The sequence below is a fragment of the Somniosus microcephalus genome, chromosome 13, assembly GCF_052327205.1.
Source record: "Somniosus microcephalus isolate GS21.2 chromosome 13, FLI_Smic_1.0, whole genome shotgun sequence".
Lineage (NCBI taxonomy): Eukaryota > Metazoa > Chordata > Chondrichthyes > Squaliformes > Somniosidae > Somniosus > Somniosus microcephalus.
The window spans coordinates 23,483,538-23,501,457 of record NC_140999.1 but is presented as its reverse complement, the minus strand read 5'-3'; the positions used below and the strand labels follow the sequence as shown (position 1 = coordinate 23,501,457).

General features: G+C 42.9%; 1 protein-coding gene across 2 annotated transcripts; it reads right to left on the bottom strand.

Annotated features, from left to right (window-relative positions):
• Positions 1 to 6,053: 6,053 nt before the first annotated feature.
• Positions 6,054 to 17,159, bottom strand: LOC147108129 (DNA-directed RNA polymerases I, II, and III subunit RPABC1). 2 transcript variants are annotated; one of them, XM_086004622.1, is made up of 8 exons: positions 17,034 to 17,159; positions 15,386 to 15,560; positions 14,410 to 14,525; positions 13,201 to 13,281; positions 12,068 to 12,126; positions 9,058 to 9,136; positions 8,873 to 8,946; positions 6,054 to 6,216 (listed from the first exon to the last, which is right to left on the bottom strand). In XM_086004622.1, the coding sequence occupies exons 1-7, from the start codon at positions 17,088 to 17,090 to the stop codon at positions 8,881 to 8,883; spliced, it is 633 nt and encodes a 210-aa protein (XP_085860748.1). In that variant the 5' UTR covers positions 17,091 to 17,159; the 3' UTR covers positions 6,054 to 6,216; positions 8,873 to 8,880. The 2 variants fall into 2 exon arrangements, with proteins under 2 accessions (XP_085860748.1, XP_085860749.1); XM_086004623.1 differs by lacking the exon at positions 15,386 to 15,560 and having other exon boundaries at positions 17,034 to 17,155.
• Positions 17,160 to 17,920: the final 761 nt, after the last annotated feature.

Genomic DNA, 17,920 nt, shown 5'->3' with positions numbered 1-17,920 from the left:
TAAAAGAGCAGCAGAATGGGAGCGAGATGATGATGTTATCCTCACGCAGGATGATAAAAATGTTAGAACAACAAAATCAGATCGAGCTTCTGCAGTGTCAAGTTGCCTCGCCTATTGCGATCATGCAGCAGCAGAGTGTAAACACGGTTCAGGCAGGCTCTGCACCGCAGAATCTTGAGGAAGCCAGGTGTCAGATAGCCACCCTAACAAAAGATCGAATTTGCAGGCTAACTAATCTGAGAACTCAGCAAAGGAAGAGGAAAAAAAGAACAGGGATTTGGATAGCCAGGGAAAGCTGCTGAAATGCCAATTTGAAAAAAGAGAAACTTAAAGTTTTACCAACATGGAAGTTATTAACGTCTGTGCCGAGACAAATAAAACACAAGATTGCTGAGTGAAAGGAACCTTTAAAAAATGCTGGAATTTCAGTGTGTGAGAAAGTGTGTGTTAAAGTGTGAAAGTTTTCCTGACTATGAATGTTTAAGAAGTTACAGTATTCCTTTGTCTGAAAGTCTGTTTTAAAAAAAAATAAAAAATAAAAAAATTGTCTGTTGTTTGTGTTTTAGCTCCACCCACTTGTGTGTTAAAAAAGCCTTTAAGCCTTTTGTCTTGTCTTGGATTTTGGAAGTTTTAAGAATGTGGGAATAAGATTGTGCACCCAAAATTGGAAAAAAAAACTGAACTACAATTTAAGTTAAGCTGGTGTGGAAAAACTGAGAAAAACAAAAAGTTGGTTTAACAAAAGGTTAAGTTCCAGTCTAAAATTTAACCTTGGAGCTGTGGTTGCTATGGTTAAATTTTCCAAAGCAGTTTAATTTGACTTGTTTAAATGTGAAAAACTAATTTTTCTCTAGTTGTACTCAATGTTTTTACAGTCATTTGGAAAGGCATCTGAAGAAAGGACAATAAGAAATATGACACAATGTACTGTTTTCTGCAAACATGTGCTATTTTGTTTTATCTGTTCTGTTCACGTTTAGTTAAAGTGTGAAAAACACAACTGTCTTTTTCGATCGGGAAAGTTTTTTAAATTTTTTTACATGAAGTGATGCAATTGTGTGCGCCTGACAATGTTTCGCTCCGCCCTCTTAAAAAACCTGCAAAGGAGTTAACCCTTTACACTGACAGCAGTTTAAGTTCACCAAGCAACAACTTTAGTGTTGCTGAATGAAATTTAAAGATATTGGACATTATTAAATTTAAGTTCTTAATTTTAAGTTAATATTTCCCCAGTGACAGAAGGAAAAATTATGATTTGATAAATTAACCCCTTGGGCTCTTAAGCAGAACCACAATGGATTCTCTGCTTTCTTTTGTTTTTTGGAAGTTACCTTGTAAACTAATTGTAGCACTTCTGTCTATAATGTTAAAACACCATGTAAACCACCTAGTCTGGGAATCACTTGTTTCTGAAATTGGAATTGATAAGATAAATTGATAGAAATGAAATTGAACATTGACAAAACCTGTCAGTTCAACAATACTGCTGTTTGGATTTTGGGATAATTTTGAAATGACAAAATGGACTCAGGCACTATATATTGGGTTACTTTTGGGAAAATAAAAGATCCTCCAAAATAATTATAAATAAAATGTGTTAATAACTTGGACCAAGTGAGAATGTTTGATCTATGTCTTCAAACCCATGCTTCGGATCACTCAAAATGGAGGTGTATACTCTTGCGGAGAGGTAGGAGAACAATGCTTTGATACCACGCCATATTGGAATAAAGGGCCATTCTGGGTTAAGACGACAAGAGGTTGGAAGAAGAAAGTTAGGACAGCCTGGGGGCATAAACGAGGTAAAAAGTATAACAACTGGGGTAAGAAAGCACCAAGGGGACTTTGGGGTACACGGAAACCACACCCAAATAATCTTTAGTAAACCAACAGACAAGGAATTGAAAGAATGGACTAATTTAACAAGGGCTTATTGTGCACCCAAGGGTTCACTAGCAAGAGTACAGAGAGTCATGGCAAAGGAAGGAGGACGGCTATGTGTAGGATGCGCCCCAATGTAGTAATTCTAAAAGAAGGATTTACGGGAGATAGTAGAGAGAGTTGGAGGGAATGTGTAATGATAAAAGAGGAAAGGTCCCAGTGGATAGTATGCGTAGGGAAGGTGCCAGACAATGGGATTGATAGAGGGAGCTGCAATTATGGGAGACGACTGTTGATCCTTAGTGAACAGAAGGAGGGATCTATGGAGACCCCTATCAATACCCGCAGAACGAGGGACATACCAGTAAATGTGACACAGGAGAGGGACATGGCATGGACCTACCCACAAGAGGCGGGAGTAGAATGGACAGATGAAAGACAGCATACAATAATATGTGATTACCAAACAGAAGAGGGGCTGCCGTGTGTGAAAGACAGCGAGTGGCCTCACCCGGCTGAGGTAATGAAGGGCGAGAATATCACCCAATTAAACATAGACCCGGGTGAGGAGGTGTGTATTAAGTGTCCAGCCGGCAAAGTCATAGTAAAATGCGGCAACAAATTACATGTCACTACTTGGGTAAAGAGTAAAGGCGAGGCGACAGTAAGAGATATGAATAGTCCCTACACCCTGGCCCCCAATCTTTTTCCCCAGCCACTAGGGTGCACTGAGAGTAGCGATTGTCGAAACCGAGATAGCGGAGAATTGTTATTATTTTTCGTAAGCAAGATAGAAAAATGGGGAGAACAGTGATGTGTCAAAGAGGTACAGGATGGGACTATGTTTATGTGCGTAGCGCCGAAAGGACCGATGTGCCACTTTGAACCAGTTGTACTAATAATCACGTATAAGAGGTGGCCGACAACTCAATCTGTCATGATGTTCCCCATCAGGGAAACCACACGGCCACCAGAAATGCCCAAGGCAGACCCCGAGACCAGAAAACGGACTGGTACTGGTCCCAATGGGAAATGTAATGTATGATAATGTACACCATGAGTTGGCACCCGTGGTGTTGGATTTGACGGACATAGGCCTCCCGCAGTGGTGTTCAAATGTTACCAGAGGGCTATACCAAAGATTGACTAGGCAAATACTGCAACAAGGGGTTAAGGGAAATGGCCACATTCTGGGGCAACGCCACAAAAGGCGATACCGGAGAGACACACTTAATGATGCCGCAAACATATTTAATACAGGAACTTCGGTAGTTAATAAGATTGATTTGACAACCATGGACAGCAAAATTAGGGATCTGGGCTCCAGAATTAAGAAAATCCTAAACGGAACAGAATCAGAGCCAAGATTCTCAGTTGACCAAAGATCAGGCCCTCACTAGCTGACTTCAAGATATAGCAACGGTCCTTGAAGCACGTGCCCAGACAATTAACAAAATTATTAAAGAGGATCACGAAGCCTCCGATAAAGCTGCACGGAATGATGTATGCAGTACATTCAGAAATTGGGTAGTAGAACAGGCCAGGGAAAACCTAGCCCAGATAAAGGAGGGCGAGGTACCATTATGGATTAATAATGAGCATCTAACCTATCCCGCCACAGAGGGACCATACCAGGGTGTCAACTCAGGGGAATGGTGCGGGTATACCCCACCCAGATCAAATGCAAAATAAGCGGCGGAAGTATACCAGGGTTGATACTTGCAATACCCGTAATTATGCCGGAAGCGCAACCTCGAGAAGTATACAACGTTCAGAATATAGGGATCATTAGGGAAAATACCCACATAATGTACCATGAGACACTATCTTATGCAGTGACTTACGAAGACAGCCTGGTAGGAACTAAACTGGAGGGATGTGCCACCAGCCCGGGAATAACAATTTGCCCCCATAAAATAAGCTTTGACCCAACTGCAGCATGTGGATTTAACGTGTCCAGGGGGAAAATAAATTGTACAATGGAAGCCATCGGGGCCCACCTCTCACGCACACGGGCTGCATGTGGACAAGGGAGAGTACTGCGTAACCACTAACCAGAAAACTTGAGTACGCAGATCAGGTTTGTGAGATCCTCAGCCCCGTGTTCTGCTTTACGCCGGAAGTACCGGTAAGGATTGGACGGGAAGAACTGGTCAACATACACCAATGAAAATCCACCTCGATCCAGGTGTCAGAGGGCATCAATTCAGAACTCTAACTACATCAACAAATTTGGATACGAGGTGCCCCCGTTACCAGAAGAACTGGCTGAATTACGAGGAAAAAAAAATCACCAAATCCCAAAAAGTGTATTACACACTGCAACAACAGAACAAGGACATCGAGGAAGAGATAGAAGACATCGAGATTATCACTTGGTGGGATGACTTATAGGACTGGAGGTTAAACATCCAAATCCATCCGTGGATAAGAATAATATCGCACGTGCTGGTGGTGGTCCAGCTGATGATTGTAATATATCTCCTTTGTAAGACATGTGCGGCACGCAGACAACGGAAGGCTAGACAGCTGGCTAAAGAAATAACCGAGGACAGAAGTGCAGCCCCAGAAGGATGGCAAGGGGGAAATTTGTTTAATTGGGTATATAGGGAAGGGTCCGGGAAGATTTGGGTATCGGCCAATACCCAATCACTCCGTCAGTGACCTATAAAAGCTTAGGGATGATGCAAAACATTGCGACTACCGGAGGATCCCTGGTAGAAGGCCGCATGTGGAGCATCTAGGTGTCCAGCTTGTGAAGGAACTGGAAATTCCTGACGAGCGCCAAAAGGAGGGATTGTTGGGGGGAACTGAAGTGTATACCTTAGCTAAAGATTATACCTTAAGTGTACAGGGTTAAACTGGATATATTCACATATTCTAGTTAGACAATATTTAGTTCTGCCAATTCAGCAGAAACAAGGCGCACGTAGACAGGACAACAGGCCACAACTCAAGATAAGGGTGGACAGCGGCCCTCAGTTGTGTAGGGAAACCAGCCGCTTAACTCGTGACAGTGGCCCGATGGGCTCCCCATGCACCAAGGACACCCTGTATGTACGGTACTTAGCCTATGGACCCAAAACTTATTCATGCACGCAATCACCCGGAACATGCCCATATATGGTATGGGAAATACAATGTAATCTCAATAAATATGGTGCTCTAATTGTATTAAGTCAAGTCGGTGGTGGCAGACAGCCATACCACTCCCCCGCTAGCTTGTAATAAAGGTCGCTCGATTTAACTCGACAGGGGTGATTTTCCACAACAATCCAGAGGACCAGAGGTAGAAGCTGCCAACGTTAAGACTATCCAATTGTATTAATTTAATAAGTTGATGGTCCAAGCAGGCATGCCACAAAGTTCTGCCAGTCAACCTGTTGCACATTTACTGCTGATTCTGCTTACCATGCTCCAACAAGACATGTAAATCCAAGCTGCAACTTAGTCGAAAGCTTTAGCACACTACAATTCTCAAAAGGGCTGGTGCTTTTGTGGCATTTGATTAACCTAAAGCAGGTTACAGACTTCCCTATAGAACCATAGAAGTTTATAGGGCAGTAGATGAGCATTTGGTGCATTGTGTCTGTGCCAGCTCTTTGCTACTGCAATCCAAAACTAGTCCCATTACCTTTACACTGCCCTGTATCTTTGCTTAAAATACTTACCTTTGTAACCTCCTCCAACCCTCTAAGAACTCTGCGTTCCACCAATTCTAGCCTCTTGTGCAATCCACACTCCTTTCGCCCACCATTGGCAGCCATGTCTTCAGCCATCTAGGTCCCAAGCTCGGATTACACTCCTGCGAAGCGCCTTGAGACTGTTAAAGGCACTATATAAATACAAGTTGTTATTCAATTTTCCCTTTAAAAAATGCAATAATCTTTGCCTCAGCTACTTCCTGTAGCAAAGCATTCTATGCTCCAACTCTCCATGTAAAGAAATTTTGCTTAATTTGTCCCCTCACTCTCTCAATGACTATGTTAAGTTAATGACCCTAGTCACTGACTCCCAAACCAGAGGAAACAACCTTTCCCTATTCACCCTATTAAACCCCTTCCTGTATGAAAGGAGGAAAATGTGCTTGTGTGTGTGGCAGGTTTCTGCTGCTCAATAAATACTGCTCAACTAAATTCTAACACTTAAGCAAAAACAACAAGACCCAAAGGTTTATGAATACACAGTTTATTAAAAAAAACTAATTAAATCACAGGGCATATGCAGTTATAGAACTAACTGAAAGACCACCCTTTGCTCAAGTTAGGAATCAGTACAAAGCGGCAACAGCTTGAAGTTTTCAATGTTTGCCTTCAGTCGTTGTCATTTTCATGCCTAGAGCAAAAAGAGAACGATTACTGTGCTGCCTTCTGACATGTATGTCAAACTGGTGTAACTTGTGAAATGGGGCTTTAGAGCTCTACTATGATTAAAGGGTTACGAATGGGTCTCCGGAACTAAATGAGTTAATAAGTCATTTTGCAGAAGTGCGCCTTTCGCAGAAGTAAGCTGTCTTAAGTTGCTGAACTGATAGTTGAGATAATGCTAAGAATGACATGTTGATTTTGCAGTAGTGTTAGAATGATTAACTACGGCAAGCTGTATAACTTGGAGATAAGCACGGTGGCATAGTGGTTAGCACTGTTGCCTCACAGCGCCAGAGACCCGGGTTCGAATCCGGCCTGGGGCGACTGTCTGTGTGGAGTTTGCACATTCTCCGGGTGCTCCGGTTTCCTCCCACAGTCCAAAGATGTGCGGGTTAGGTTGATTGGCTATGATAAATTGACCCTTAGTGTTAGGGGGATTAAATACGTGGGGTTACAGGGATAGGGTGGGATATGTGTTGGTGTAGGGGTTACGGGGATCGGGTGGGATATGTGTCGGGCAGGCTCGATGGGCCGAAATGGCCTCTATCTGCACTGTGGGGTTTCTGTGATTCTGTGAATTGCAACTAGCCGAAACCATTGAACCACAAGAGGCCTAGAGGGGCAGATAAGCAGAACAATGAGTCAGCAGTCTTCCTCTTAGAAGAATGTACAATGTTGGTAAAACCCCACCTGGCATAAGCACAATGTCATAGTTGCAGCAACAGCTTGCGGTGATAACAGCCATATGCTTTTCCGGTAATGAAGGCATTATCTTGATGTCACGCGTTGGTAGGCAGCTTTAATGTAAGCTTTGCTTTATTTTATATAACCAATCAGTAAATGTGCATGCGAGGTGAAACCCAATCAAATTGCTAAGATGGATTATGCACGAGGCTAATCATGCACCTATATTTTGTATAAAAGACTGCTTAAAACTTTGCATCAGCGGAGAGAAGCCTGGCTAGACAGATAGCAGGTTGTCTCCCCACCGGTGCGAATAAAGACTGCTTGAATCTTCGAACGCAGACCTGGTGTCAAGTGTTTATTTCAAATACTCCACTTCAACTTGCCATGCTACTTAGAAGTAAATAACAGATACACCTAAAATAATGTTCTAATAGAAGTGTTAAGTTTTTCAGCATTCTGAAGAGGGTGAAAAGATACTTTTTACCCTATTTGATCTATAGATTCTAGTGTCTAAACTTTCTGATGTTATGGTTAAATATAATTGAACCCAGTAAGTTGAATTTCAAAATTAGGGTCAGACCAGATAAAACCTGGGAACATTAATGTTGGCATACAGCAGCTGCTTCCATTTAGCACAGGGACAGGGAGCGCTTCATCTTTTCTCTATACCAAAGGGCAAAAAAAAACTTGCATTTATATAGCGCCTTTCACAACCTTAGGACATCCCAAAGTGATTTACAGCCAATGAAGTACTTTTAAGTGTGGTCACTGTTGCAATGTAGGAAATGTGGCAGCCAATTTGTGCCCAGCAAGTTCCCACAAACAGCAATGTGATAATGACCAGATAGATAATCTGTTTTTAGTGATGTTGATTGAGGGATAAATATTGGCCAGGACACCGGGGAAAACTCCCCTGCTTTTCTTTGAACTAGTGCCATGGGGTCTTTTACATCCACCTGCGAGAGCAGACGGGGCCTCGGTTTAATGTCTCATCTGAAAGACGGCACCTCTGACACTCCAGGGAACGCTGCACTGTCAGCCTAGATTTTTGTGCTCAGGTTTCTGGAGTGGGACTTGAACCCACAACCTTCTGACTCAGAGGCAAGAGTGCTACCCACTGTGTTACTGCTTATGTCACTTTTAAAAAGTTTGTTTTCTCATGATAAACTAAACCAAAGTCTGATAAAGTGTTTGTTCATCCACTGTCTGAAGTCTAGGTGGTCACAAAAAGACTCGGGTCATATCTAGTAAGGTTCATATAGTAACAATGATGCATTACCAGACATTGTGTACCATAAAGACAGAGTCCAGTTTCAAGGGTGTGAGCGATTGCTTACAGAAGTGGCCTTTGGTGCAGAGCACGAAAGAAATATTCAGTTAAAGCCTAGAATTGCAACATCGTGGTCAGCCACTGTACTGTGGATGATAAACACGCCACAAAAGTGTCAGTCACTTCATGAGGGGAAAAATTTAGGCCACAGCTCTTTAGGACATATCACACATTTACAGGCTTTCAACTGCAAACATCTAGATGTAGTTAGTATCTAATCCAAGAAAGTCTGTGAACTATGTTTTACTGTGCTACAACAACTCGATGCACGATAGAATAAAAGGAGCAGAGTTTTGAATTAGCTAATGTTTAGGAGGATAGAGGATGGCCAGGAAGGCATTGGAATAGGCAGGTCTGGAGGTGACAAAAGACATGGACGAGGGTTTCAGCGGCAGATGGTCTGAGGTAGGAGCAGAGACGGGCAAGGTTACAGATGTGGAGCAGGTGGTTTATGCAATGGAGTGGATAATGTAGCTTTGCAAAGAAGATCTTTATTTCCACTGGCTTTTCTCCCACATGATTATAAATACTAGCGATAAATGGGATGCAACAAGCATGAGGAACAAATTAGTAGGTACATTTGTCACAAAATTGCAAAGATACTTACAGTATGCGTCACTGCACAAGTCTGTAGGTGATGTACCTTCCTGCCGTCTCACTGGGTCTTATAATCTTAACCACCTATAAGCAGGGGGAAAAAAAAGTGCCACTCGCAGATCTTATATCAGCAGCAATGATGTACCGCAAAATAAACTTGCCAATTCAGGAATTGTACAATGTATTACAACAAACCTGTCCTCTTTTCAATCCAAAGTATCGCGCCACAGGATCGCCTGCTTGTATTCTTGGCAACTGGCTCTCTTTTAATTTACTAGTAACATACTTAAGGCATATAATGGTTATTTATCAACATGCAGGGCTACTGATTAAATATTTTGTTCCAACAGGCCAACTTTCATTGCATTATAATGTAACCTTTGCTCGGTCGTGTTAAACAGGCAAAATCGGAATGATCTCTGTTAGAGCACAATTAGGGGCTCCGTTAACTTGCAGCTAATCTCCGATTTACCCCAGGCATAATATTTTGTGTCATTTCCAACTTTTCCCCCCACAGCAATGTCAACAGGAAAACTGGTATCAAATTATTACCCAAGAGCAACTACGTTCATTACAAAAGTACCAAAAGAATGCAGCTTAAAGAACGGTAACAATCTGCTACCTGTCTCCCGCAAATTAAGCTCACGACAAATTTAAAGTTCAAAAGCGGAGTATGGATCGAAAGGGTCTGCCAGCACGTGTCATTCTTCCAGAACACCAAACCAAAGTTTTGACTGGAGTCAATAGGAAAATGCCAGGGCTCCCTGATGGCTCAGCAAGTTTATCCAGAGTACAACTACACCACCACACAACTGAAAGCAACACTTGATATACAGCAAAGTAACCCTGGAGGCTGCTCTGAAGCAGCTCCCCCCCCCCCCCCCAATTGTGCGATTCGAGAGCATTGATGAAATGTAATATTCACAGAAAAAGCAAGATAGACAGCAAAAGGAAAGCATGCAAGGAAAGAGACTAAAATTTCAAAAAAAATGGTCACAATCAAATCAAATCTCGCAAGGTATGAAAAGGCTCATTTTGGGATTCCTTTCACACTCTTCCCATTTGGTCTACCTCTGCTCTCTCCGGGACCAATTCCCAGACCTCAATTGGGAAAAACCCCACTGATCTGGTTAAAGCCTCCATCCTCAAACTCGGCTGCTTTATTCCCAGGAGCTGGCCCCAGTTCCAAGATTGGTATCTTTGAACAGTTAGAGCTCGTTGTATGGACTTGGGTAACAGTGTAGCCTGTTAATGCAATAAAATGTCCCAAAGTGCTTCTAGACACAAAAGGCATCAAGGGGTATGGGGAGAGCACAGGAATATGGTATTAAGATAGAGGATCAGCCATGATCATATTGAATGGCAGAGCAGGCTCAAAAGGCCAAATGGCCAACTCCTGCTCCTATTTTTCTATGGAGATGAATTTTTAAAAAATAGTGGTGGGAGAAGGGCTAGGGATGGTGACAAGACAAAAATCGAAGAGTAAGGTTTTAAGATGGCTTTTGAAGCAAGAGAGAGGGGTAGCAGGCAAAGGGATTTAAGGAGAGTATTGTAAAGCATGGAGTAGAGATAGCTGAAGACTCTGCTGCTGAAGGTAGAGTGGAGAGAGAGTTGGAGCAGAAGAGATTGTATGCTGGATCACAGGAGTGAAGAAGTCTGTAGAGACAGGTGAGGTGACTTGCAAATGAGTACAAGGATTTTGAAATCAAAGAATTGGGAGATGGGGAGCTAATGATGTTTGATGAGGCCTGGAGTGTTTGGCAGCAGGACTCGGTGTAGTATAGGACGTAGGCAACAGAGTTTTGGACAAGCTGCAATTTGCAAAAGATGGAACTCAAGAGGCATTGGGACCAAGTGACCTTCGAGGTGCAAATGCACGGATAAGGGTTTCAGCAGTGGTAGGGGTGAGATATGGAAGGTGGTGAATAATGCAGGCTTTTTTTAACTCTTATATTTAAGAACGTGGAGGTGCTTATTGTACTAGAGCAACAGAGGTGGAAATATAAGGGACTTGGATGTAGGTAGGCCACACCGACTAAGAACATCCAAGGTCTGTGCCGAGCTATCCGATTTCTGCCAGGGCAGTAGGAGTGCTAGAATTTACCTCAGTCTGCTTGAGTTAGGAAGGGGAAAATTGTTCACTCTTGGCCACTATCTGGTGATCCCTGCTGGAAGGCTGTGTGGAAATCATGTGAGGGGTCAGCCATTTAAGACCGAGATGGAGGAGGAATTTCTTCACTCAGAGGGTTGCAAATCTTTGGATTTCTCTACCCTAGAGGGTTGTGAATGTTGAATCATTGAGTATATTCAAGGCTGATAGAGATAGATTTTTGGACTCATGGGGAATCAAGGGATATGGGCATAGGGCAGAAAAGTGGAGTTGAGATCGAAGATCAGCCATGATCTTATTGAATGGAGGAGTAGGTTCGAGGGGCCGTATGGCCTACTCCTGCTCCTAATTCTTATGTTATGAGCAAAGACTCTGGCCTTCTCCTGATGTGGTCATATATCCTGACAACACTTATGTTCAAGGCTGACATCACTGACAAGAATAATAGGCACTTGGACAAGGTAGCAGAGGGTACCCCATTGAAACATATGCCAGTAAGGAGTCTACACCTTTGAAGGGGAGGGGCAGAGATAAGCGAAGTAATAAAAACATACTTTTTGAGTTTCAAAATGCACAATGTCACATGGTAAATTTTAAATCTTAACCTGGCCACAAAGAGAAGCATCGAGCTACGGCGAAGTGTTCCCCGTGGAGGATGGGGGGCAGGGTATCACTTGGGCAACACGTCGAATATGATTATGGGCTAGCATAAACAGAAACTTGGGAGCTTGTGGTAAGTTCTGGAAACAGTGCATAAATAGGTAGCCTGGGATCACTATGATGCTGCGAGCGAGAGAAAACAAAAGTATGCAAAATAGATTATGAAAGAGCACAATGTCCATCAGTTCTACACAGTAAAACTGAATGTAAATTAGACTTCTAAACACATCCTGTATACGATAAATTCCAGAGAATAAGAACTATAATTCAGCCACTGTACCCTGCTAAAGTTAAAATCTCACAATTAACTTTGGTGCTCACATTGATAGTGTAGCCTATGGAGAAGCGCAATTTTAATACACCACAGAAAGACCACAGTTGCTATCATTTGAAATATTAGAAATGTTTACAATTTAACACGTCGAGAAAGGATACTATCGTGCCAGCAGCTCTGTAACTTCCTCCTTGGTCATGACTATGTGTTCTGGAACAAGCTAAGATACATAACTGGATTAACTTCATTTACAGAAACAGGGTCCGCTTTAGACAGTCTGAATGCACATACTCCATCCCCACTTCTTTCAAAGATCTTTCCCCAGTACATGCCTAATTATGTCAATAGAAATGAACAGTCACGTATTGCACTTGCCATACTTGTCCATTGGGACAGGGGGTAGAACACTGTATTAGAGATTTCACATCTTCAAGTTTATTTTGTTTAAACTCAAGGATTTAAAGTATTGTTCAATTTATATTGATTTTTTTTCTTATTAAAACTGACATGGTTGCTCCAAGTTGTCTTTTCCCCCTTTATTTTTATAAGAAAGGTCATCTCACTCCATCTTTTGTGAGGAAGGATTGTCCCGGGCAACTAAAGTTTTCACTTTCAAACACTCCAGGACATATGTAGTATAGCCAATGTATTATGTACAGCTCTCTCAACCTCACTGAGAAGTGGATGCTTCAGTGGAAGTGTCCTTGTTGAGGGACCTGAAATAGGCAGAACTATCAACTGTCCTGACCTTTATGCTAGGGTGACTTCTTTTATTATATACACTCTCTAAGTTCTACTCTATAGCACTGGAGATTCTTACTTTATAACAAAGAAATGGATCAGTGCAAATAAGAACTTGATGGAAACAAGGAAACTTAATTTATTTGCAAATCATTTGTAAAAATTTGCATTAAGGCAGATGGCTTATGTACCAGCTTTTTACAATACTTGTGCAAAACATTTATAAACAGCATTCTGCTGGACAATTAGCAAATTTATGGCTGAGAAGCCAAAAATAGCCTTGATTGACTAGTACAGCCAAGCAAATGCCAAAGTTACACTATGACCCCCATCATATACATTATTTGGAATAAATTAAAAACGAATGCAATTCCAATTCCAAAGGATAGCACGTGACCAGATGGATTTATCGCATTTAAGAAAAAAAGAAACCAGATGCAGTTAGGTTAAGCATCTCAGATCCTATGCACGTGACTACTGCCCAACACTGCTTAGTGGCAGCTTTACTCTTCAAATCCACATTAATTTCATAGAAAGGCTTTTCCAAACTTACCTCATGTTCTGTAATGTTAATTAGGAGTTCCTGCTGCAAGAATTGCTCAAGGATGTACTTAGGAGCCATGTCAACGAGGGACTGGGCAAAAAGAAATCAAATAGAAACATTAATACTTTAACTTAGAAAAGCTTATGTTCATATCATATGTTACTGTCAAGGTCCTTCTGATATTTCCTCAGTTATGCATTTCACTTCTCTTTTATGCCTCGGTATCGTAACCGCTCCACAAAGTATAAGCAGGCCACCCAGACTCAGGAGCTGGCGAGAGAGATTAAACATAGAAGATAGGAGCAGGAGCAGGCCATTCGGCCCTTCGAGCCTGCTCCGCCATTCAACGAGATCATGGCTGATCATCCAAACCCTAGCACCCGGTCCCTACACCGACAGCCATCCCACCCGGTCCCTACACCGACAGCCATCCCACCCGGTCCCTACACCTGTAACCCCACGTATTTAATCCCCCCTAACACTAAGGGCCAATTTTTTTATCATGGCCAATCAACCTAACCCGCACATCTTTGGACTGTGGGAGGAAACCGGAGCACCCGGAGAAAACCCACGCAAACACAGGGAGAATGTGCAAACTCCACACAGAGAGTCACCCGAGGCCGGATTTGAACCCGGGTCCCTGGCGCTGTGAGGCAACAGTGCTAACCACTATGCCACCGTGCAGATTGCCGCTCCTGTGGGCAAGCACCTCTCTTGCTGTTCTATAATTTCCCAAAGTCTTGCATAACCATGTAAAGGGATCCAAAACTAATACAACTAATGCAACAGTTAACACAGTGTATTTGATGATACTGAAATTTTCCTAGTCCTCTCTTCCAGTAAAAGGGACGGATGGTCTGTGCCATTGGTACCCTTCAGGCCAAACCACAAATGATATTCATGACAAACATACTTCACTGAGCACAACATTTCACTATATGGCATCCATCGAGTAGTCTGTCTTGAACAGACACCACTTAAGTAACTAGGTTCAAGGACCAGGCAGGCCTGGAATTTGAACTCATTACCTTGTGGTGGTTTCTTACACCACCTAATTCCCAGCTTGGCACGAATTTGTATTTTGACACATCTGGATGATTTAGTTTACTTTTCATCCTCTCATTTAAAGATTCGATACTTACAAATGACCGAGTTAACAGAAGAAAAATCATTAACAGCAAGTTTCTGTAACATAATAATTAAACTGCCACTTTGTACCTGTTTGGCCGATGGCGTCATCCCTTGTTGTACCACAATGATGGCTCTGGTAATATTTTCTTCCTGCATGCGCTGACAGTACATTTTAATGGTTTTAATCCCAACTTTAGGCTCCTCTGATAACAAATGAACAATTTTTATATCAGTCACATAAACATAGCCACACAGTTGATAGGAAGAATTGCTTTGAGAAGCAACAATGTGCTTGCTTGTTATTCATCTACTCCATTGAGACATATTGTATGGTGTGACTGGTAAACACAAGGAAATCTACATTGGCACGTTTTCCTTCAGGGACAAGTACTGCACTAAGGCTGTATTACAAAACAAGTTTATCTTGCATTTCCACAATCCCACCCCAGCGGAAATATTCCAAAAATAAATTATTTACAATCGCATAAACTTAAAAAAAAAAAAAATTAACTGTATTGCCCATTTAAGTCCAACTTGCACTCATGTTACTTACAATTAAGTAGCGTTAAAAATAATTTGAACATGAGGATTTAGTGGAAGACACACATTCACAACCCCACCAATTAAATAAGTCAACAGGCCTGTTGCTCCTGGGTTGTTGTCATGTTGCCTGGTAGTCGACTTAGGGCAGCATGGGGAGAGGGCCAGAAGTAGGATGGCAGCAAGGCCAGAGTGCTGTTCATAACTGGATCAGAGCTCAAACTCTAGGCTTGCGATTCGAGGGAAAGGGTGGGCTAATTATACAGTTAATCTCTGCCTAAGGAAGAATGGAGAGCTACCAAGATGGTGCAAACGTCCGTTCTCACATTCAATCCTGGTTGCTTAACTGAGAAGAACTAACATCTGCATCAACTAATATATCCATGGTCTTCTGTCCCCGTTCTCCACCCCCCCCTCGCTAATGATAATAGTGCTAACTGGCAGGGGAGGGGAAGATTATGATTGATTCAACCCTAAAACCCAGAGGAAAAAGATAAAACCCCAAATAATTTTGTTTGTGTACCTGGAAAGAAAACAAACATCTGATCAGTGGGGTCATCATTATGAGCAACAAGCACAGTCAGGTCGGAACGTCGTGGCCGTCCTTCACTTGGCTTATCTCCAAACTGACCCCTAAATTCTTCCAGTGTCTGATCCAATTCATCTTGTGTCACTAAATATCCACGATCGTGGCAAAGCTGGGAATTACAAAGGGTAAGCATTCCTTTAAGTACTTTGTCCCCAAGATGGCAGTTTTCTATCTGTCCAGTAATTATTCAAAAAACAAGTGATCATGGTAAATGAAAGACACACATGCACATGGAAAAATGGTTTGTTGCTGACAGTCTCTGGTTGAATTCAGAATCCAACTGTAGCCTTAGCGCAAAGTGGTTTAACTTTGCTGATGCTGCAGTTACAGGTAGGTGCAGATTGAATCAAGGCCCGATCTGACACTGGAAGGAAGCTGATGAGGCTGTCTCACTTTGCTTCAGAGTCAGTTGGCACCCAATTTGCACTCCAAGTTTAACATTAACACTAATCTTGGAGCATTAAAAAACCCTAACAAACAGAGAACTTTAATAGAGGTGTTCAAAATGATAATGTGTTTTTAGTAAATATGGAGAAACTGGTTCAACTGGCAGGAGGGTCAGTAACCAGAGGGGACAGAATTAAAGTAAGAGTGGAGATGAGTTGCAAGTTATGATGATCTGGAATGCATTGTGTGAAAGGGTGGTGGAAGGAGATTTTTAAGTAACTTTCAAAAGTGAATTGGATATATACATGAAAAGGAAACATTTGCAGGGCTATGGGAAAGAGCAGGGGAGTGGGACTAATTTGATAGCTCGTTCAAAGGGCCGACACAGGCACGATGGACCAAATGGCCTCCTTCTGTTCTGTATGATTCTATGATTTCAGTAAAGTCTAATGACTGGCTCTGAAATTTGCACATCAGTCTCAATACAGAGAGGAAAAGTTAATAAAAATTACATTAAGTCAGAAATACTCATTATAAGGATGATACCAGAACTGAGAGGTTAAAACTATAAGGAAAGACTGAACAGAGGAGCAATGTTCAAGGTAATTTTTTTCCCCCAGAGAGAAACCGGCAAGCAGCCTGTGCAGGAACTTCACAGATGCACAGCCGTGCAACTAAACGGGAACATTGCCGAGGAGTGACCCAATAGAGATCTTTAAAATTAAGGGGTTCAATAGGGTAGACGTACAGAAGGTTTTTGAACTTGTGGGGGGTCCAAAACTAGGGGTCATAATAAATCAAATTAGAAATTCAGGAGAAACTTCTTCACCCAGAGAGTGGTCAGAATGTGGAACTCGCTACCACAGGGAGTAGTTGAGGGGACTAGCATAGATGCAATTAAGGGGAAGCTAGATAAACACAAGGGAGAAAATAAAAGGATATGCTGATAGTTAGATGAAATAGGGTGGGAGGGGGCAGAAGTGGAGGGGGGGGGGGGATTCCTGGTTCTTAGTTCCAGCTCTCATGCACCCCCACCCCACAAAAGGCGCTGCAAGCTCCAGCTAGGCCTCACTCCCCCTCCCCACCCAGAGTCCCCACAGCCTGTGTACACACACCTACACCCCTCCGTGTAAACCCGCACTGCGCCCGACCTTCAAGCCCAGGCCGCAGTGTCAACACCATTTCACACACCCACCTGCATGATAGTTTTGCGGATCTTCCACAGTCGGTAAGTCTCCTCCTCATCGTCCATGGCTGACCGAGTGCCGGGCCGCCCGCGCCGCTTTGTGACGTTATTTCACGCGACAGCCACCGCCGACCCGCGCACGCGCGGTAGATCAGCGCCGCCGCGACGCCTATTGCGCATGCGTGGCGGATTGTCTCCTGGTCAACAACACAGGAAAAAGATGAGGCAAGGGGAATATGAAATGGCACCAAAGAGTGTCTCATAGCGAATAGGAGATGAAATTATTTCCTTTCATTTAGCTTATAAGCCACTTGCATTTATATAGCCCCTCTCACAACCTCAGGTCGTTCCAAAGCGCTTTACAGCCAATGAAGTACTTTTGAAGTGTATGTCTTCTAGCACTCGTAGTGCTTTGTACTCTTTTTGATTAAAAACATAAACAAATTTGACTGTAACTAATAAAACTTTAAATGAACCTTAACAACTTAAATTAAAATTGTGTTGTCCGAATTTATTATGCACTCCAGTCCCCGCGGCGCCCACCGGTCGCGGAAGTACTCAAGCGTGCCGGCGGACACCACGTGCTCCATCTCCAGGGCCACCCGGGCGCGAACATGGCCGTGGAAGAGAGGCAGACAATCGACCACCTGCTGCCAAGACCAATTGATGGCTTTTTTAGCCAGGCCCAGGAGCAGACCCACGAGGAGGTCCTCCAACCTGCCCGCTCCCCTCCGCACCGGGTAACCGTAGATCAAGAGCGTGGGACTGAAGTGCAACCAAAAATCGAGGAGCAGCCCCTTCCGGTAATGAAAGAGGGGCTGCAACCTCTCACATTCTGTATAAACATGAAATACTGACTCCTCCAGGCCGCAGAAAATGCAGGCGGCCTGGGAGTC